Source organism: Bicyclus anynana, chromosome 1 (assembly GCF_947172395.1).
Source record: "Bicyclus anynana chromosome 1, ilBicAnyn1.1, whole genome shotgun sequence".
In the NCBI taxonomy this organism is placed as follows: Eukaryota; Metazoa; Arthropoda; class Insecta; order Lepidoptera; family Nymphalidae; genus Bicyclus; species Bicyclus anynana.
The window spans coordinates 7,479,170-7,501,940 of record NC_069083.1 but is presented as its reverse complement, the minus strand read 5'-3'; the positions used below and the strand labels follow the sequence as shown (position 1 = coordinate 7,501,940).

The 22,771-nt window shown below is 34.7% G+C and overlaps 3 protein-coding genes across 10 annotated transcripts; 1 reads left to right on the top strand and 2 right to left on the bottom strand.

Annotated features, from left to right (window-relative positions):
• Window positions 1–315: 315 nt before the first annotated feature.
• Window positions 316–6,206, bottom strand: LOC112051067 (regulator of nonsense transcripts 3B). Its single transcript, XM_024089539.2, has 6 exons — window positions 5,991–6,206; window positions 5,699–5,912; window positions 4,324–4,512; window positions 3,179–3,327; window positions 1,333–2,094; window positions 316–736 (listed from the first exon to the last, which is right to left on the bottom strand). The coding sequence occupies exons 1-6, from the start codon at window positions 6,096–6,098 to the stop codon at window positions 611–613; spliced, it is 1,548 nt and encodes a 515-aa protein (XP_023945307.2). The 5' UTR covers window positions 6,099–6,206; the 3' UTR covers window positions 316–610.
• Window positions 6,207–6,802: 596 nt separating this feature from the next.
• Window positions 6,803–8,350, top strand: LOC112051068 (28S ribosomal protein S28, mitochondrial). The gene is made up of 2 exons (XM_024089541.2): window positions 6,803–7,230; window positions 8,008–8,350. The coding sequence occupies exons 1-2, from the start codon at window positions 6,994–6,996 to the stop codon at window positions 8,293–8,295; spliced, it is 525 nt and encodes a 174-aa protein (XP_023945309.2). The 5' UTR covers window positions 6,803–6,993; the 3' UTR covers window positions 8,296–8,350.
• Window positions 8,351–8,933: 583 nt separating this feature from the next.
• On the bottom strand, window positions 8,934–21,624 carry LOC112051064 (glutaminase liver isoform, mitochondrial). Of its 8 annotated transcripts, none has more exons than XM_024089527.2 (10): window positions 21,428–21,624; window positions 18,158–18,210; window positions 17,754–17,786; window positions 16,779–16,875; window positions 14,986–15,346; window positions 14,149–14,301; window positions 13,048–13,328; window positions 12,074–12,382; window positions 11,165–11,319; window positions 8,934–10,424 (listed from the first exon to the last, which is right to left on the bottom strand). In XM_024089527.2, exons 1-10 carry the CDS (start codon window positions 21,542–21,544, stop codon window positions 10,067–10,069), a joined length of 1,917 nt encoding a protein of 638 aa, XP_023945295.2. In that variant the 5' UTR covers window positions 21,545–21,624; the 3' UTR covers window positions 8,934–10,066. The 8 variants fall into 8 exon arrangements, with proteins under 8 accessions (XP_023945295.2, XP_023945300.2, XP_023945297.1 ...); XM_024089532.2 differs by lacking the exon at window positions 21,428–21,624 and adding an exon at window positions 21,261–21,421; XM_024089529.2 differs by lacking the exon at window positions 21,428–21,624 and adding an exon at window positions 18,348–18,704.
• Between the last annotated feature and the right edge of the window lie 1,147 nt (window positions 21,625–22,771).

Below are 22,771 nucleotides of genomic sequence, written 5' to 3'. Positions count from 1 at the left end.
AAATAAACACCTATTAATTTTCTGACAATTTCAGTAAGCCAAAGTAATAAAAATTGCTTTTAAAGTCTGTAGTATTTTTTCATCGCTAAAAGCGAAAAAAAAAAAAATAACCTATTCTTCCTATAATTTAATCAACCAAATGCAATCGGTCCCCATGACGCTTTAGGAACTGCAAATTTCGCATCCCGGGCTCCCCTACTATTATCTGAATCAAAACTGTCACCTAAATTTAGGGACATCGCTACGCTGCAGGAATACTTATCTGACTTTTTTAGTTGACTGTTGTAAGCTAGAAATTAAAAAAAAAATAATGTATCCCATTTAAAATGAATTATATTAAAAAAAAGAAATAAAACAAAACTGAACTAAATCGGTCACAAAGCGGAAATAAATAGCACTTGATGCTGTTACACTGATTTTAATGAAGTTGCATTCATTTGAGCATAGATTAACAATAAAAAACAACAGGTCTGAGTAAAGGTCACACAGTGGGCCCCTCAGTTGGCACATTCAAGAGTCCTCGTCTACATCTGCAAGGGCCCGTTTTGTTGCCAGCGTCAGGGTGGTTCCGTTGAATGATGTCCAAGTATCGGGTTTCGTGGCCTTTGTCTCAAGTGTCTTTCTTTTCGCTTTCGTTTATAGTTTTGCTTGTTGGCGGCACGTCTTTTTCTTTTGCCAGGCGTTGTTTACTGAACTTGCCCATGCCTGGCTGATAAATAACTAGGCTCGGACGATCCTGCGAAATTATTTACACCAGGCATTGAATGGAAGCAGGTAAATTGTTAGCATTATAGAAATGATCGAATTTCCAAATATTGTAAATTAGCTGACGCCCTTGACTTCGTCCGCGTTGAAATCAATGTAAACTTGTAACCCCTTTTTCACTTTAGGGGTTGAATTTTAAAAACTCTTGAATAACATTATATTTCGTTTTTTTATGATTGATGAACAAATTTTAAAAACTGTAACTCTAAAAATAAAGGACTTTCATACAAATTTTCAACCCCTATTTCACCACTTGTAATGTTATTTTAGGGCCAAAAAGTACCCAATGTTTTGCTCCAAGGTCCCATTTAGCATTATACCAAAATTCATCTTGATTGGTTCAGCCATTTAGGCGTGAAAAGGTAACAGACAGACAGATAAACTTACTTTCGCATTTATAATATGGATATAGATAACTATGCAGGCTCTAGATTAGAAAACAACATAATTAAGTTAAAATTTGCTATTACTAACATACTTTATGATCCTGTGATTAGTACACAGTTTTACTAGAATAACAAACATCATGAAAAATAAAGAAAATAATGAGGAAGAGAAATATGTTACCTTGTTCCTTATTCTCCTTTCAGTGCGACGGTCAATACTCTCATTCTTTTCTGTTTCCTCTGATCCCTCTCTATCAGTAGACTTGCTGCGGTCATCCAGGGAGTTCTGCCTTTTTAATGTGATCTCTTCCCGAGGCATGTCACCAGAATCTAGACTGTTTCTTCTCATTTTAGCAATGTCCCCATCATCTAGTTTAGAAATTAATTCTAACTTTTCATGAAGATATTCCTTGCGAGATTTAAAATCATCATCTAGTTTAACCTTACGGTCTAAATCCTCAATAATCTTTGTCAAATCATCAGTCTTCACTTGAGGCAATTGAGTGAATGGCTTGATGTCATCATAATTTGATGATTTAGATTTGCCTTCAGTTGACATCATTTTATTGATTGCTGACTGTTTGTCTGATTTTCCCAACTCCACTTGTTTTAGTCTTTCCTTTCTGGTATCACTGTATTTCTTGCTTTTTTGTTCACGTGGAGATTCCTTGAATTTGTCACGCTTTTCTTTTTTAGCAAATTTGTCATCATCTGGATCTTCGTTTTTGTTTGAGCCGTCTTTTTTGTCACCATCTATCTTTTTCTTTTTATCAATCAAAGTGCTGGCGCCAATTTTTCTATGTTCTCTGTAGGTTTTGGATTCAAAAACTGCACTCAATTTGTTTTCACTTTTACCGTCATCATCTCTCTCATTACTCAATTTATCTTTTTCTCCATCTCTTGGTTTTATTTTCTTTACATCACTTTCACCATATTCATCCTCCTGGGAGATAATATAAATTTATGATCAAACATGAAAATTCGTTTATGATGAATTAGAATATATGCCATAAATGAAGGTCCAAGAAATGAGTGTTCACTAAGTACTCTACTAAATAGTAATGTTTGCTGTTCTACTATCTAAGGCTCTAAGCTTTTAAACTACTAATTCGTTAATCCCCAATAGTAATGAAAAGCAAGTTAAAAGTTAAAGTAATGTAGTCCCAAACAGAACATAAATATTGAACCTTATTGTCACCACCACTTCTGTGACTAGCATCTTGTACATTTTTCTTATTGCAAGATTTATTTGAAGTTATTGTAAATGTGCTATGAATTTTCATATTTAAAGCAGGAAATTGTCTGTCCCAATCTGAATCACTACTGATAAGTTCATCTGAACCATGTGTTGTTCTTAGATCAGCATTAGCAGATGAGTATTTGACTTTACTTTTATGATAAACTCTTTGTTCGCCATACCAAAAACTTCTTTTACTTTTGTAGTTACTTTCATTATCATCAGCACAATTATCATCTTCAGAAAAGTCGTCAGTTCTCTAGTATGTATAAAATTAATTATTATATAATTCTATGTAGAGTTCTTTTTTAATAAAATTATTATTGTAAGTGGTATAAAATATGTCTCCTTTTTGCTTCAATAACGTGATATCTCAAAAGTGCTTGTAAACTAATCCCAATTGAAATAAATTAATCTTGAAAAAAATTGAATTTTCGAAAATGATTGTTTAAACTTTTTTTTGAAAGATAAAAATAGCCTCTTTCATAGTCATTTTATAGATATCACGTTATTTAAACAAAGATCATATAATCAGATTATTCTGGGAAGCCTGTCTAGCTTTGATGTAGGTAAGATCATAGACCAAGCATGTGTGTGTGTTGTGCTCATAGCACTAAAGGAGCATTATCACTGCAAACACACACTAAGTCATTTTTACACATCAATGCATGTCTGTGTGCCTTATCACTACAACCAAACCCAAACAGTGAAGCCTAAAATTTGGGATAATCATAAGCAAAATAACTTAAATCCAAGACTGACTATAAAAATAATATATATACCATCATACCTTTATTGGCATATCTTTACATTTTCTTTCAATTCTCATTTTACGTTTGTCATTTTCTCTCCTTCTGCGTTCATCTCTACCTCTCTTATCGAGTTTACGTGCAGCAAGATAGTCCAGTAAAGGTGTTGACTGGACTTTTTTGTCATTTGCTAAAAATGAAGAAATCTTTTATTTATACCCATTGATCTTATTAAAAAGTGGATGCACAATCAGCGACCAAAAACGTCCCTACTCAGTGAGTGCCAAACACAACTTCTTGGCACTCAATTCAAGTAGTCACATTTGCAAATTCAACCTTAAACTCAATCAATTTAGTTTGCTCTGAATTCGGGATTTTATTAAATATTGGACTATAATTATAAAGGCCTTTAGGTATAATTTTCTTTAGCAATAATTCTAAGACTGTCAAAGCAAAATTGGTTAGTTTTTAAGTGAAATTTTTCTACATGATTATGCATCCTTTTTTTCTAAGAGGTCAATGTTTATAGATTTAAGTGATAATAGTTAATTTGGCAACATTGCCACCAGGCTATGTTCAATATAATTTTAGTCAGTTATTTTTTACAGTGATAGACAACCACCTGATATAAATCATAACATGAAAAGGTCTTATTACTGAAGCATCCTCTTACAAACAACACCTGATGACAGAAACTAAGTGCATGTGTCATGGTTCTCATGTGCCTGTAATTTAAATCTTCAAATTGGGTACATAGCACTGCCACTTTGCAGCACAAAGGAATAAATGGTAGTACTTCCCTAGACCAGCTCTGTCACAAACTGCAGTACTTATATTTTTTCTATGATGAATGCATAGGTTTCTACACAGCATCATACCTGAATGCTAAATCGCTTGGCGGTATGTCTTTGCTGGTAGGGTGGTAACTAGCCACGGTCGAAGCCTCCCACAAGACCTTGACCAATTAAGAAAGCCTCAATCAGCCCAGCCGGGATTGAACCCAGGACCTCCGTTTTGTAAATCCACCACCACTACCACAGTGCAATGGTGGCCGTCAAAAATTTGTCATCATTCAATTTAGCCTTTGACTGCTATCTCACCTAAGGGACAATGCAGTCTAAAATTTAACCAAGTTTACTTAGAAGGTACCTCTTCTGAGGTAGAAGTTTAAAAGTCTTAAACTTACCATCGTTGACAGGGTATGAATATTCCAGTTTTGGTTGATTTTCAGTATCTTGATCTTTACTCAGGTTTTCAGTAAATTCCTGGTATATTGGATCACTCTCAATAGTTCCACATTTTGGATCCTTCTTTTTCTTCTTTTTTGGGATTCTTTGAAAGGGTGCATATTCTACAATTCCCACATACTCCAAGCCTGTCAAAGTACAATAATCTGATTAAGAACTTAATTTACAATAAACTAAAGTCTAAACATCAGTAGTTTATCTAATATATGAAAATCTTCTCATAATGCTTGAGGATACAAATGGCTTGACCATTTTCAATTTTTTTTTACAGTGAATTGGTATTATCGAATAAAAGAAATTGCTAAGGAAAAGCTAATCTGGCACAAACATTGTTATAAACATTACATTATTGTATAGAAATTAAAGTATGATGTAAGAAATGAGAAACTACTCAACAAATGACAAAATTTATTACATCTTAGACATGCCAACAATGGCAGCTGAAGGCAAAGATGAAGGATACTTGATTTATATCAAATTTAATATAAACAATATTAATTTTGTGTAGTACATGGAGTAAGTGTATTAAATATATTGATATCAATTAATAAAAGTTAAGGATTTCTTATAAAACTTGATTTATAAATCATGTATTTTTTACAAATTTTCCAAACATCAAAAATGCTGTTGTCCATTTTATAATGTCGCAATATTACTTGATGTACTAAATGTCAAACTAATTATTAAGTAATATTTCGTCAAATGCTTCATTTGGTAAAGAATTAATTAATGTGAAGTCATAAAACAGTTGCAATATAGATCATCATAACCGACAGCATGTTAGCTTGTAATGTCAAATAAATACATATTTAAAAATTGAAATTTTCATATTATTCATGTCTCAAAAATGATTTTTTTTAATCTAGTACAGGGTGTCTCAAAGTGGGGTATGCGAACCCCTGTTCGCCACAAGATTTACATAAAAGTGGCTTGATAACTGATACAGAGTCAGAATTAAGGTTAAAAATGGACCAAAATTACTCCTAACATTGAATCCATTTGCAACAAAAATGGAAAAGATGGGTATCCTTGATTTTTGTTGCAAACATACATACATTATTATGGTACTTTATGTGTTACCTTTTATTCAAATAAAAACCTTATTTTCTTCAAGAGTCAAATTTTTTACTAAAAAGAAAAGGGTCAACTAGCCTATTGTAACCAGTACTACCATAGTATAACCAGTTCCATCTATTACCATTGTGTGTTTCTATAAAGCATATATATTTCTTATGCAAGTGATTTTCATTAATTCAGGCCCCACCCATGAGACATTTTAAAACATATTATTTATTAATTCTAGATTTTGTTTACCTTTCTCGTCTAAAAATACGTAACCATCAAATTTATCTCTAAACAGATATATGTCCTCAACATTCACAAAATTTATATATGCTCTGGAGTAAACGTTATTGCCAAGTGAAGGGTCAGGCTTGGCAAAGTAGAAGTGATCGTGTTCTGGTATAGGCGACACTTGTTCCAAAAACGCTTCTTCAGTCATAGTAGGCGGTAGCCGTCGCAATATTATCTGAAAGTACGTTCAAAGAATTATTTAGAAAAGCAATAATATTGCCAATGTTGTGGTAAATGTCAAAATTCAAATCACTTTAGTGAGCGGCCGATGAGCCTTTGCTTTCTTGTCTTTGCTTTTGTTTGCAAATGTTTTGCTGTCCGAGCCCGATTGTGAGTCTTTAACATCTTGATCTTCAGTCATTGTCCAGGATTTATTTAATTTAAACCATTAAAATTAACATTATCAAAAATCATGGACAGAGGTGACGTTTGCGATGCGTGTTGAAATTTTGACATTTTTCTTTTTAATGACTTGGTTTAAAATCAGCTTTGGATTCTATGTTATTTATCGCTATCATGTTCATAAGTCCAATCATAGTAGCTCTGTCCAATAGCCTACTTTCGATATTCTTTTTATTTGTAAACTATCAACCACTTCAAGTTTTCAAACTTAAACTCAAACATCTAATTTACAAATAAAAAGAATATGATTATTTTACTAATAAGAAATAATAGCAAAATAATAACAAAAAGGATAATATGGAAGTTAAATTAGCCATTTAAAATATGCCCATCTTTGTATAATTTGCCTGGTGATAAATCGGGTCGGGTCATAGTAGGTGTCGGGTCGGGTAGTGTAGTGATACGATAAATTGGTATATAGACTCCACGCCGAGAAAGAAGTCCCGTGGCTGAAACCTGAAATATAATTGACAGCGCCTTAAAGTAATGACAATAAGTGGTCTTATTGTCATTACTTTAAGGCGCTGTCAATTTGCCAATTACTATTATAATGAGTTAGCGCTGCATCTACGGGACTTATTTTGTGGCGCGGAGTATAGAAAAACCCAAATTTACTCTATGATTATAATTTGACACATAACATGACGTTTAACACTTGACAGTTGACAGTGATTTGTTTGTGTTTTTCATTGACATTTTATTTTTGAGGTTACAAATTACAATTACAAAATAAGGATTATTTTAAAAATCCTTGGAATTAAATTAAATTGAGTAAACAAAGTTGATCACAAAGTTTCAAATTTAAAATATTCATATAAATTAGGTATTTATTGCTTAAGAAATTTATAGAAATCATGTTTGGAAGTGTTAGAATGTGCAGTAATATCAGACGGAGTATCATTTTCAAAAATCAACGCAATTTGTGTTCTTCAATGAGACTTTTTAATACAGACGCAACTGGAGTAGAAGATGCTTCTACTAAGATGGGTGGTTTCGCTAAATCTTACGACAAACAAAGTCAATTGTTTAAAGAGGAGCCTGAACAGAAACAGACATTCGAATCGCTGCTCAGGAATTCAAAACTTATGGATGTAAGTACCCACGATTAATGATACTTTTACTGTTTAGGGCTAATGATGTTAGAAGTAAAAAGAGTTAGATAGGTTATACGCGGAACGTAAGTGGCACGTTAAAACTATGCTAATTAGCAAACCTGAGATCAGTTGACAACGCTGCTGAAATAAATTTTGTGTGCTAATTGTTTGTGTGCTAATTGTAAAAAAAAACACCGAATGTTGTCTTTTGGCAATTGACCAAACCATTTAACCTGATTACAGTTTTAGCAGCTGTCAATCCAAGTATTAATTTATAAAAAATAGTATTCTGTGACAACCATACATATTTTGTTCAAATATATTGTTGTAAAAACAAACAACTTAACAAATTAGGCTTAAGTATAGTAAGCACTTATACAAAATTATCGTCTAATTGCATCTTACTTTATAAAATGTCTTAACCCTACCCAAAATAAACATCTCTGTAATAAAAACCATATATTGCAAAACTTAATTGAAATCTTTAGTAGTTTGTAAGAAAATTTGAAAACATTATCAAATGACAATGTTGTTATAATGACATCATTATTTCATACCTCGATAGCTCAACGCTGAGAGCGGTTGGACTCATCACCGAGGGGTGGTGGTTCGATCCCCGCCCTGTTGGTCTATTGTCATACTCACTCCTAGCACAGTCTTTCCCGACTAGTTGGAGGGGAACGGAAATATTGGTCATATATTATATGGCAAATATTCTTTTAAAAAAAAAAGAATACAAGATCTTTTGGTGATTATAAATTTTTTTCCTTTCAGCTTGGCGACCCAGTAGATAAAATTGTTACGGGAAAAATATTTCATGTTGTTGAAGACGACTTGTACATTGATTTTGGTTGGAAGTTTCATTGTGTATGCACAAGGCCTACAACCAGGGGAGAAGAATATGTAAGAGGTGCAAGAGTTCGACTACAGATAAAAGACTTGGAGTTGTCACAAAGGTTTCTTGGTTCAACTACTGATCTAACTCTCTTGGAAGCAGATTGTAAACTATTAGGCATCATTTATTCACCAGTACAATCCTCTGTTAGTGAAAAATCAACTTAGCATTACAACTTACACATTTGATTTAAAATAAGTGAATAAAGTAGTTAAAATTTGACTTTGTGTTTTCTCATTATGATTATATCAACAATTTCTATAAAACAAATTCTCTTTTTATATTAACTACTAACTGACGCCGCGCGATTTCATCGGCGTGGTTTCCGTTCCCGTAGGAATATGGGGATAATATATAGCCTCTAGCCTTCCTCGACAAATGGGCTATCTAACACTGAAAGAATTTTCAAATCTGAACAGTTATTTCTGAGATTAGTGTGTACAAGCAAACAAATAAACAAAGAAACTCTTTAGCTTTATAAAATTAGTTCAGATTAACAGGCTATGTAGTTTACTTACTTTGGGACTAGATAGTGATTCTTATATATGTACATTTATAAAAAAATAACTGAGCTCAGCCTCTCAGCACTTTTATCATTCTGTTTCTATAAGAATAAAACAAAAATATCTGAAATACTAATAGTACTCTATCTCTATGATAAATTTCATCTATATTCTGTTCAGCTGTTCTGATGCTAAAAATTGGGTACAGTAACTGCTCTTTAAAAACTCATACTTATTATACTTGTAAAAACGACAATTCTAATTCAGTCTTACTAGAAAGTCGTGCTAGAAATGAATAAATTAAAACACATTTATAATACATCAACAATTTAATTGACATTACACATCAATACAAACATTTTTATATTTATTATTCTACCACACAAGTTAACTAATTTTATATTATTGTCACATTGAGATAGAAAAGCCAATTATAATGCTATTCCATTTAAAAGCAAATACTAAGTTAAAGTATCCAAAATGCATCTTTTGTGCATGGTATATGTATGTAATCATACAAAAGTCATGTGATTTTGTGTATCACTCTAGATTATGCAGTTTGAATAACTTGGTTTAGCATTGACTCAATATAGTAATAATTAAATATAGAAACTAGAAAGCTTCAAAATTTAATACATTTGTTTTCCTCTTTGGCAATATGCTTATTATAAATATAAGTTAAAGATTCATATAAGTAACAGTAACATTTAATGTGTATGGAATGTACTTACAAAAATATTTTAGTAAATAGTGAAGGAACTCATGCATAATCATTATATAGTTTATTTAAATTAATGTGATAAAAAAGTTTCATAAACTTTGAATGTAGATAGATAAAATTGGTAGGTGAATACACCTATTACCTGGTACAACAACAATACAAATGATCTCTTTAAACTGTCTTATTGAGAATTTTGGATAATTGTATTAAATAAAATTCAGTATAATAAATAAATAGTACAAAAACTTAATACATTTCAGTACAACTTAAATAATATTTACATAAATCACAGACACAATCAAAAAATGGTTTGTGCTATACTGAGACAAAATGATTTATTTATGGTACCTGCTTACAGTGAGATTCTTGAATAGATGGTACACATACAGTAAGTATTTGTTTTCCTACTGTTTTACCTAACATTTAGAGGCTTTAATTGCAGAGCAATCTCCAGTAATTATCATATGTATTTCTATTAAGTAATTAGAGATTCTTCTCATAACTAAGGTTTAATTGAACAACTTACTATGAACATGCCCTGTTTCCTCAACATCACAACAAATACGCCACTTTCAGCGGTCCCGCTAATTTCAAAAGGTACATACGTTAAGTAGACAATTGTAACAGTTTTCTATGTGTAGAATAAATAGGTAAATACAAGGACCTATATTTGATTGAAAATTCCAGATTTTTCACATGTACACTTCGCTCTTACTACTTGTTGTTCTCACCATTTCTGGATACAATTTCTTGGATGCTGGGATCTTTCACCGCGTCGTCGGCATCTGGTTTCACGTGGAGAAAGTCATCGACCGTGTTGGATTTCTCAGGCAGTTTGCTGGTTGGGTGAGTCAGTTCCCATTCTTTTAAATATTGGACGACTGCAGCGTGGTTGAATGTTTCTGCTTCGTTGAGGGGCCGACTGCCCCACCGGTCCTGCGGGTCGTGGGGTACGTTGCACTGCGCTAGCAAGAAGTCCACACAACCCAGATGCCCTTCAGCTGCGGCCAAATGCAGCGCTGTCCTGCCGTCGTAGTCTGACAGAGTCATGTCCATGCCAGATAAATGGTGCCTATATAAAATAGAGGTACATTTTAAACTTAGGACAAGGATCACTAGAGTTTGGCTAATGAAAGTACAGACTGAAATCGATTGGCAAATTTAAAACAAAATGGAGGGCGTTCCCAGTGCAAATATTTAAATAACCCAAAAGAACTCAAGTTTGATAATTGCAATTTAATTTGCTTTTTCAATATGTAGTAATGTTTTCACACAGATAGGGTTTCATTGTTTAATTGTTATTTTAAAAAGCTTAGTAGATATTTTTTTTGAATTTGCCGTGCGATTTCAGTCTCTAAGTACTTTCATTAGCCAAACTCTAGTAGTCAACATCGAAAGCATCCAGTACTTGAAGTTAGGCATGTAGGTAAACTAAGATTTGGGATATAAGCATATGCTTAGTTTACATGTAAATAAATATGTAGGTACTGCAGAAATAAATATAATAATGTGATTACATAAGAGTAGATTAATGAATAAGAATTACTAAATATGTAAGTAAGTACTTATATTAAAAACGATAAGTAGATAAGTACATTTATATGATTTTAGCGGCTGATAAAAATAACCATCATCTAGCAACTGTTTTACTTGATTAATTTTTATTCAGTCGTAGGTTTTTCCGACGGTTGAGATTCTTCGGGAGAATCGGGCGGCGTGCTGATAAATATACAAATAAGTTTATTTACCTCTCAACAAGTATTTACAAATCCAATAAACTAGTACGTGTCTAGAATATTAACTTAAAGTCACCTTCGTAGTGCGCTCAGGTCGCCGCTCGCAGCTGAAAACAGCAAGTTCACAATACTCAGTCCGGTAGATTCGAATTTGTAACGACGCGGGTCTTTCTTGTGGCTCGCGTACCGAATGTTGTCATATTTATGGAAGTTGAAACGCTTGATCAGTTCCTGGAATGAAATGGGTAGACAGATTAAAATTAATAATGCCTACGTATAACACACGAATATATTGGCAATAAGTAATAACTATACCTACTATCCGACAAATGCATGCGAGAGGATGAATGAAAGAAGACTAACAAAAGGGATTTAGGATTGGAAGACGAATATAAATGAGAAATGTTGAAAGAGAATAGATAGCCAAACCGAACTTTCCTGGACCAAATACAGGACATTCTCAAAAAGGTCAATCGACGAATTTGCATGAAAGATTTAATGAGAATGGAAGCAAGAAAGATATGCAAGAATCATAGCAAGTGGAAGGACGTGACTCTTCCTACCCCTAAGGGAATGAGGCGTTATATTAAGTTCCAACATGAAAAAATATTAATTACTGAATACGGTTACCAACCCATATTTGACTCACTGCTGAGCTCGAGTCTCCTCCCAGAATGAGAGCGGTTAGGCCAGGCCAGACTTCACACACGCAGAGAATTAAGAAAATTCTCTGGTATGTAGGGTTCCTCACGATGTTTTCCTTCACCGTTTGAGACGCGTAATATTTAATTTCTTAAAATGCACACAACTGAAAAGTTGGAGGTGCATGCCCCAGACCAGATTCGAACCCATTCCGGAATCGGATTCAGAGGTCATATTCCCTATGCTATCACGGCTCTAATTACTGGATACGTTAACAAAATGATGTACGATAGGAAGGTACGTCTGAGGAGTGTGACTACAAAGATAATTCTAACAAACTCACCTCACAAAACTGTAAGCCTCTGCAACTATTACCAAGCGGGTCGAGCGGTGGGGACCATGTGCAAATTCCCATGACATTTGGAACAACAATCAGCATGGCTCCTGACACCCCGGACTTTGCAGGCAGGCCCACTTTGAAGGCGAACTGGCCGGAGTAGTCGTACATCCCACAGCTGTGCATCAGGGATAATACGTTTCTCACTGAATCCGGTCGCAGGGTTTTCTCGTCGGTGATGGGGCAAATGCCGCCATTAGCCAAAGTTGCGGCCATTATTGACATTATATCGCAGTTAGCTTCCATTGAACAGCACTGTGAAATATTATATAAATTAATTATTATCATTTTAAATTAAATTACGACTTGAAACAAAATGAATCGGATATCTTAATTATTATTTTTGTTTGAAAATAAACACATTTATACACAATGCCTAATTTGACAAAGTACTCGTATGTATTGCCTTGCCTAGTTCGGACTACTTTTATATTTTAGTCGAGTAAGAACGAGTTTTGGCTTTACCGCCCAAAAATCGTTCGTATTCAACTAAAATACTTAAGTAGTCCGAACTAAGCCTTACAGAAGAGAGTAGGTTGGATTAGTACCTAAGACAGTACAACTACGTTTATGTGTGTAAACTAAAGAAACGATAGCACAGCAGAAACGCATTGGTAAATTATTTAAAGTGATATTGGGGGAGGCGTGGGACATCGAAACCAGTTTAGTAAAAAATCCTTGCTTAGCAACCACTTACAGACAGGTGATATTTTATAAACGCTTTAGCAAAGTAGATACTACATCTACTTTGCTAAGGCGTCTTCAGATTTACACAAAATGCGCCGCTGTCTATACCTACACCTGACCTGTCCTTAATATTACAACCAAACAAAGCCAAACCGTTTTCCGAAAAAAAAATCTAATACCTATGTAAAAAAAGAAACATTGTTTATTATCAGGGTTAGTAAAAATGCACGAACCTGAAAATAAAAGTCCATGCATTCCCGAAAATTGGTCTTCTCAGGATAGCATTTATGCTCGCGCATGTAAAATCCCAGAGCGTAGTTGCGATCAGCCGCCTCGCGCTCGGATAAAAATACAGCATTGTTGAAACCCAACAGTTCGTTGCCCGCCAGGCGACTGAAAAACGACATCACGTAGTCGAACTTCTCCGCTAAAGTCATGTCTGGTTTGTCCAGTGTTTTCAGTAATGAGCACACCAATATTGCCCCAGCATTTATCATAGGGTTATGAGGTTTCACTGTAAAATGAAAAAAAATCATATAAACCATGTATAAATTTTAAATAATCCCCGAAAGTAATGACTATTTAATATAAAATGCTAAAATAGTTTTACATCATTCAACTGCCAATTTCTCATACACTCTTTCATTTGATAACCCAATCAAGTACCTACTTGTTAAATTTTCGACTGTTTTTCCCTACTTTCACACCCCATCCTTATTTCCTTACTAATATTATAAAGCTGAAGAGTTTCTTTGTTTGAACGCGCTAATCTCAGGAACTACTGGACCGATATGATACATTCTTTCAGTGTTAGATAGCCCATTTATCGAGCAAGCTATAGGCTATATTTTATCCCCAAATTCCTTCGGGAACGGGAACCGTCTAGTACCTTCTAAACCGCTGATCTGATTTTGATAAATATACGTACCTTCGCAGGGAAGCGTTACAATAAATAAAAATCGAAAACTGCACCCAAACCGGTTCAACCGGTGCTACGGTGCTAGAGACAAACACAAACAAGCGATTAACTAATAACTTATGATGTAGGGGGGTAAATAGAAATCATTTATTCATAAAGTTTATAGACGGATGTTAAATAGGGGTGGGTAAGTTTCTGAGTCACACGCTACTCACCTCTACCCCGATCGACCAAACTTCAGTTAACAACGGAAGTTACAAGCAAAACGAGTACGTAAACGCACGTGATCGTGGAAGTAAACAACCATATCGTAGCAACATCTGGAGTTGTGTATACACTTTCTAAGCAGACTATTTTTAAATGCAACTATGTAAATGAGTATAAATATCTATAATGTTATCTGCAGAATACGTACTATTATAATCCAAGACGAGTTCATTGAAGTTGCGTCCACTTGGTTCAGTGCCAATATACTGGTGAACTACTTCGGGTCCTAATGTCTCGAGCGCCATCGCGTAAGTTAGAGGTTTACTGCATGACTGAAGAGTAAATGGCAAGTTCACATCACCTGAAGACATTTTACTATTTAATATCAAAGAATATTACATGTTTTACAGTAATAGATACTTAAAAGGCATAAAAGTTAATAATCCGAGATCCGTAGAACATTTTTTACAACTAATTACTATCAAGTTAATTTTTCGTGAGTAGCTTCATCACGATGAGACGATAAACTTTTTTATTTACGAAAATTCTTGATTCTGGTAGCTAAAAACTAAAATAATAGAAATGAAAATTTCTGAGCGTCGGAACGAAATAATGTACCTACCACGCAATTTGTAGGACATTGTGGCTGTTAATTTGTACTATTAATTAATCAACAGTAAAAAAACATCTAGTTAGTTACAACTTTTGATAAACTACCCTCCTCCCAACTTGTATCAATAACGAGGTTATTAAAAGTTGTTACTAACCAACTGTACACGAAAAATTTAATTGATAGTAATCAGTTGTACAAAATGTTCTACAGATCCCTGACTATAACTGAAACTTTTTAATATTTTTAATGGTAATGGTATAAAAACATCGAAAGCTCCAAATATATTAAAGAAACAGAACAAATTCTGCTAGATCATTGTAGTATAATGGTTGATTGAGCACTAGGCGTCAAAGATTAAAGTTGATTTCTGCGTTGTTAGGACCAATCAGCGAATGGAAACAAAATGTAGACGTATATCTTTTTAGTACTTACCAATAGAAAACCTTTGTCCATCAATGGTGCACACACTTACACCCCAATTATCCGGATTCGCCCTCGCTAATTGTGGAATGTAACTGGCCACTTTACCATCAGTGATGCTTTTGGCTGTCCAATACATCTCCTCAATGTCTTTTATGAAATCTTGAAAGTCTGGAATTACGAATTGGCTTCGGAATGCTCGAGTAATTAACACTATGTTTGGCGAGATAACTTCTTTAAATGTCTTCCGATCCAGTTTCAAAGTTTCAGGTGATCCACCTTCGAAGTTTGATTCTTTGTGAACCTTGTATAGATTATGCATGACTTCTTTCACACGAGGATCATTCTTTCTTATTCCTGTTGTCCTCAAGGCCTGTAATATTAACGATTTGTTTTTCAATAGTTTGTTAATTGCTTTTACCAGAATATGGTAGGTACCTACATGTAGATAAAATGTTACATAGGTCTTCTTAATTATATACATATATCGCTATAATAGCTGCAACTAATAATAATTATTATTATTATTTACTAGTACGATTTTAATAAATTTGGTTTGAATTTAACAGTAAGGTATTGTAAATGTGGAAGGTTATGGGCTATTTATAGCTTTTACGTTTTTAATTTTATTTTACTATACCTAGTTGTTGTTGTTTTTTTTTTCATACTAACAATACTAACAAAAATGAAACGTAAAGAAATCGGAGAATAAATGGTTTTTTATTTTTATTTATTTTATTTATATATAGTTGTAACAGGGCGTTGTCTTATGCAGTTACAAAAAAAATTGTCTATAAATTGTTAAAAATTTCAATGCCAAAAGAAGATATCTCGTATATTTTGACAATATTATTTTTTTAGTACTATAGGTTTAAAATAGAACGTGCGATAACAATCGATCAATCAAAAATCACAGTACATCTTAACATACGAGTATGTTACCTATCACCAAATCACCATGGACTAGATTATTAAATGGCAGCGCGATCCCTATTCTTATAGAAATCTTTATTCTGTTCTGTCTATTCTACATCAATGCTTATTATGTTCTCTAAAATATGCATAAATCATTGTCATCACTATTATTTCATTGGTCCCATAGTATCAATTAGCCAATCCAGTGTCGAGTTTTAATTAAAGCCGTTTCTGAAAGAACTACAGCAATTTTGTAATTTTAACGGCTTGAATTAATTCAAAGGCTTGACACCACTTTTAAACTGATCATAAAGTAGCACATACGAGTTTTTGTTTAGTGGGTTAGTTAATTTTTGTGTTGGAAGTCGGTTGAATTGTTTTATTAACTTTTTATTAAGTTTATCTTTCCTGAGACTTTACACTAAAGTCTTATATATATTCACATGTAAGTCAATACAAAAAGTATCTACCTAAATCATTCTTTATGACGCCATCTCAACGTACATCGTTGCGGTAGGTGCCATTTGTTAGTTTAATGATAACTCGAAATTTTATTAGGTAGCGTCATAATTTTTTGTGTGTTAATCATATAAGATACCTCTACCAGTAATTTTCTTATTATAGTCAGGGAGTTATATCCGTAGAACATTCTTTACAACTGATTACTATCAAGATTTTTTTCGTGAGTAGCTTCATCTCAATGAGACAATCAACTTTTTTATTTACGAAAATTCTAACTATCATTCAACAGTAAAAAAACAGCTGGCTGGTAACAACTTTTAGTAATCTCGTTATTGATACAAGATGGCAGGAGGGTAGTTTATCAAAAGTTTACTTGATAGCAATCTGTTGTAAAAAATGTTCAACAGATCCCGGACTATCATACTTACGGCCAAAAATTTTCCAACAGGCAGCAGACCCGAGTCGTCGTTTTTGAACATATCGAAAAGCACATCGTCGGCATTTTTGTGGGATCCTTCACGAACTCTGCACAGTAAAATACAAACTCGTTAAGTCGTGAATATAACTATAACCTTTACGCCATGCACTCTCTGAAATTCGCTGGTTAAAGATAAAGCATCATCAACAGCGCTACAAATAACGCTATAAAGTTACGGAAAATTGCACAAAACATTCAATTTAAAAACCAATTAACGATTTAGATACGTATTGAAAGTATCTTCATTTTAAATCAATCATGTGATTTTGTCTATGGACTGGTTTTCACTTCATTGATTTTATCTTGGTTTAACAATGCCATTACAGCTCTTTTGTTTGCGTTATCTAAGTAATCAGTTATGGTATAGAAGCGTGTCATGCATTCGACCTGAAACGCTCGTGATGAGCCAATTAACATCTCACCGATAAATAGGTTTCGTATAGATTAGTCACAGTAAATTTATTTTTAGGCATCGATAGATAGTGTTCTGTAAACACTTCGTCACACTATACCGAATTATATGTGGCATGTGGGTAGTATTTGAAACGTCACACGGGTGTGTCTGCGACGTTGCAATTCTATAGAATCAATCACCTGACGCTTGATGTTTTTGGGTGACGACCAACAATAGAAAAAACTCAAGGATATCGCGTGAAAATGTAAAATTTTCTACGAGCTGATTTTTCGTAAGCGTTACCTCGTGACAGTTTAAACTATTTATATTTTTGTAAATAAGATATTTAATAGCTAAATAACTAACCTAACCATTAATGATCTATTTAATTTACTGTCATATAATTTAGCTATTATAATACTAAAATCACTTCTTAGCTCTACAGTAAAAATTAAACAAACAGTAAAACCACAGTAAAAATATTTTTAATGGAAGCGCAAAAAAGGCATGCAGTGGTCCCTTGGTACTCACGCTGGGTCTAAGTTGTGCACGAATGAGTAGGGTCTGCACCATGAAATGTTAACATAATGTTCATTAGATTATAATCACTTATGAGAGATACCTATTATAATACAAAAGTGAAACATGTAACTGTACATGATATCAATATTCTTATTATTATTTTCTCGTAGACACATGTAGATATAAATAGGTTGTGCATTTAAATGTCAGGGGTGAATTGAATGGGGTCTCGGCGCACGGCGTCTATACTAAAGTTGTTACGTCCGATACAGATCAATAGGAGTCGATGTGTGTCATTAAAAACAATTGCTTTTTATTAGAACACTTCTCGCATTACTGCAAATATAACAAATGATCCACTTGGCATATCTTCTAGAATGAATTGAGGAATCAAAGGCAGTTCGATTTCTTACCTCATATCAATAGATTGAAGTGCATAGAAGTTGGGTGCCGAGTTGCGCCATTTCTGAAAGAAAATTTTAGTCTTGTTCAACAGCTGATCACAAGGTTGGTTGGTTGATGGCAAAGCCGAAGTCAAAGTCACGGTCACGGTTGCTCGGTGTCGGTGGCACATGTAAAAGCGTAACACAGTGGGACACTCACAGGTCTCTCTATAACATAGACGGGCCTCACTTGGCTGTAACGGCGGGAGCAGACGCAAGGCTGCGAGCGAAGGCCGGGGCGGCCCAGGGCGGCCAGCCGGCGGAGCTGACGGCTGGTCATGTCGGCGGACGGCAAGTGAAGATCGCTCGCGTTCACCACCACCTTCACCGCGCATGCGTCGACTGTCGCACCCGGCCCCTCGAGTGCGTTACTTTTATCTAACTTTATTTACCACGTCTGACGTGACATTACGTGAAAATCAAACATTTGCCGTGCCAATCATAGCTGGTAACATATACCTACGTACCTGTATCGTTTCGTATTCGTAATCTACGGCTTTCCCGGTACATAGAGCCACGATTCTAAGAATCTACTAGGTAACCTACTTACCTATTGCATACCTACGACTATGTGTAGGTTAGTAAGTACTTAGGTGCGTAGCTTATTTTAGTCCCAGGATTATTTATTATTATCGGTAAGATTTAATTCGAGATATCGAAGTCAAAAAGAAATGTAATGAACTAAGTAGGTACATCGATAACTACGTTTAAAACGTACTTACAGTTTTATCGAATTGCATTCTTAAGAAAATTCGCTTACCTAATCACATTTATCGCTTCAGCAGTTATACCCACAGGTAGGTACCTATATTCTCCTCATAAGATAGAAGTCTCGGTTTCGGGCTAGCTCGGGTCAGTTAAAAAATATATTGTAGGTAAGCCAATGAATCTCCATTGGTTTAGCTGCCAGATTATTATGATAGTCTTTGGGTTAGGCTACTTGATAATCTATACTTATAATAAATCTTTAAATGAAATATATTTCCAAAATAACTATGTATGTTCGTTATAGAAACAAAAACTACTCGACGATTTTTAACGAATCTTGGTGCAATTATTCTTCATACTCCTGGGCAGGTATAGTATACTTTTCATCACGCTACGATCAAGCAGAGCAGTGAAGGAAAATGTTGGGAAAACGGAAGAAGGTACTCCATTTTTTAAGCTTTCGTCGCGTGTACAGCCTTAATGAGTAGGGTAGGGTACATCGACTTCCACGTGGACGAAGTCATGGGCGTCCGCTAGTATACATATAATAATAGCGTGATAGCCCAGTGGATATGTCCTCTGTCTTCCATTTAGAAGGCATAGTTTCAGTTATGTGCACTTTAAGAAATTAAATATCACGTCTCCTAAACGGTGAAGGAAAAACATCGTGAGGAAAACTGGATAGGTAGCTGAGAATTTTCTTAATTCTTTACGTGTGTGAAGTCTGCCAATCCGCATTGTGCCAGCGTGGTGGCCCTAACCCCTCTCATTCTGAGAGAAGTGCTCAGTAGTGAGCCGAACTTGGGTTTTGATGATGATGATGATGATGATGATGATGATGATGAATTTGTCAAGAGCAAGAAGCTTACACTTGTAGAGCGACTATGTATACCTCTTTGTACCTAATTGCAAAGCAACGGAAAGCCCTGTTTTTGTTTGTTTTTGTATTTGGCTACATCGTATTGAATGTGTCGTTGAGTACGAGAGTAGGAAGATATAGAGAACCGGTCCTGTAGCCAAGTGGCAGGTGGATTCTCCTAAGTCCGAGGCCTGCACCTCCTGCACCTCCAACTTTTCAGTTGTGTCTTGTATATATGTTTTCTGTGGTTGTGTGCATTTTAAGAAATTAAATAAGTATCACTTGTCTTAAACAGTGAAGGAAAAACATCGTGAGGAAACCTGCATATCTACCTACCTGAAAATTTTCTTAATTCTCTACGCGTGTGAAGTCTGCTAATCCGTATTGGGCCAGCTTGGTGGACTAAGGCCTAACCCTTCTCATTCTGAGAGGAGACTCGTGCTCAATAGTGAGTGGAATATGGGTTGTTCATGATGATGATGATATTTAAATTACCTACTCTTATTTATTGGTTATTACCTTATTACTATTCTATTATGTAAGAATAACTAAGATGTATTTAATACTTAGATTAGTACCTACCTATAGGTACTTAATTTGTCATCGTCTGTATTTATATTTCTTATCATATTTTTTTTTATCTTATTAAATTATATTATATATATTATATTATATAATTACCTACATATACTTATCTAGATACCAATTCTTACTACAATATAAAGTTCCCATTACCTTGGCACTGAATGATTTTCAAGAAGTTTTTGAATTTCCTGTTATAAATACCTAAACGCTCTTGTTTCTCACGGGTAACTTTAGATATAATAGACACTCGAAATACACCTCAATTCATTGTACCTATCTAAGCTGCACTAAAAGTTGCACCATAATCCATAAACAGAAAACCAACAGAAGACTTTCTTTTAACGGCCTCTGTGGCGCAGTGGATTTACAAGACGGTGGTCCTGGGTTTGATCCCCGGCTGGGCCGATTAAGGATTTCTTAATTGGTACAGGTCAAGCTGGTGGGAGGCTTTCGGCCGTGGCTAGTTATCACCCTGCCGACAAAGACGTACCGCCACCGCCAATCGATTTAGTGTTCCGGTACAATGTCATGTAGAAACCGCAAGGGGTGTGGATTTTCATCCTCCTCCTAACAAGTTCGCGCGCTTGTATCTTAAACTAGCTGACGCCGCGCGGTTTCACCCGCGTGGTTCTCGTTCGCGTAGGAATACGGGAATAATATATAGCCTATATAACCTTCCTCGATTAATGGGCTATCTAACACTGAAAGAATTTTTTAAATCGGACCAGTAGGTAGTTCCTGAAATTAGCGCGTTCAATAAAACAAACAAAACTCTTCAGCTTTATAATATTAGTAGGTATAGATTGCATCATTACCTACTTACCATCAGGTGAAATTATAGTCAAGGGCTAACTTGTAAAGAATAAAAAAAACCTTTACCTTTTCAAAGATTTTTTTTTTTAAATATAACGTAAAATTTACCTCAAATTCATTTCCACTTTCCATTACGAATTCGTCGAAACTGCACTCCGACAAAAAACGCATGCGGACAGCACTTTCGTAGCACGGGACACTGGGAACTGTACGCGAGCACCGAAGTATACCAAACAATGAAATTCGCAAAACAGGCGCCAGTTTCACTCACTCACCATTGATACTGGACCAATATTTTCAGCATGTCGCTTATAAATACACGTCTCCGAGGAGTGCCAAGAAACTACGTCGGGAATCGTCGGCTTATAATTAGAATATGTATGGCCGTTCATTGGGAAAGAATTTTGCTATTTTTCGTGAATTTAGGACAATGATTCGTGAACATGATTGATTTATGGCTTTTACGTGCAGCTGTATTGTTTTGTACTTCGTAATTACGTCATTGGTCATCATTTACCGGTGGATTATCGACTCCAACGGTGTTTTCCTCAACTATGTTTTCAGTGGGAACTTGATTTATGTAATAAGACTTGTATTATAAACTATTATCTTACTAGAGGACGACTGCGAATCCGAATAGATTTCAGTTTTTTACCTAGTAATTTTAAGTTTTCGACCAATTATTGTTATCACCGTTATCTTTATTAATATTTACCTATTAAATAATACTTAATTACCTGACGTTTCGAAAGTGCTTGTAAAGTAAGCCTAATTGAAATATACATATGTATATTATGAATTTTGAATATTTACATATCCGCGGGAACCATGGATTATTCTGGCATGAAAGGACCCTACACGGTTTAGAGTCTAAGAGTGTAATGTAGCTCCAATTCGTATTTTATTTGTTTTTAGGTAACATGTGAATTTAAGTTTTTTCAAATATCTCTCGGAAGCCATGAATTTTCAGGATAAATAGGAAGAAATAGGACGAGCAACAGTATAGGCATGTTGCTCAATAATCTCGTCTATCTTTCAGTAAAAGTTATATTAAAATTGGTTCAGACGTTCTAGAGCCTAGACAATCAGACAGTGCGACAGACGTCTGTCTGTCAACAACGATAAAAATTAAAAAACAAAAACAAGTTGTTTGAGCTTTAGTGTCATGTAAATATATACTCAGAGGCACAATTATCCGCCCACTTGAATATACTCGCGTCTTATTAAAGAGGGCGGTTAATTGTGCCTCAGAGTAAATATTAGAAAGGGGAGTGAAATAGGGGGTTTGCATGGAAAACCCTTGCCCCTTGGCTACATCTAGAATCATAATCTGCATGCTTTTCTAAGATTAAAACTGTGTACAGAATGCGGTTCTTGTATTACGCACTCAACTCCTCACAGCGTCTGGTCTAACATGCTCCTTCATTGAATACTGTCAAAACACAATTATTTTTACCCACCCAATGATTCGTTGTGTTGTACCCACCATAGACCTAGGTCCTAAAATGTAAATTTCACATTTCGTTTGCGCCTGGCCTGGGTTTTTCATATCATCAATAAGAGTAACAGTTAACTTAACTTGCCCTTCTAGGTAGGTACATTAAAAGGTGAAAAGTGGT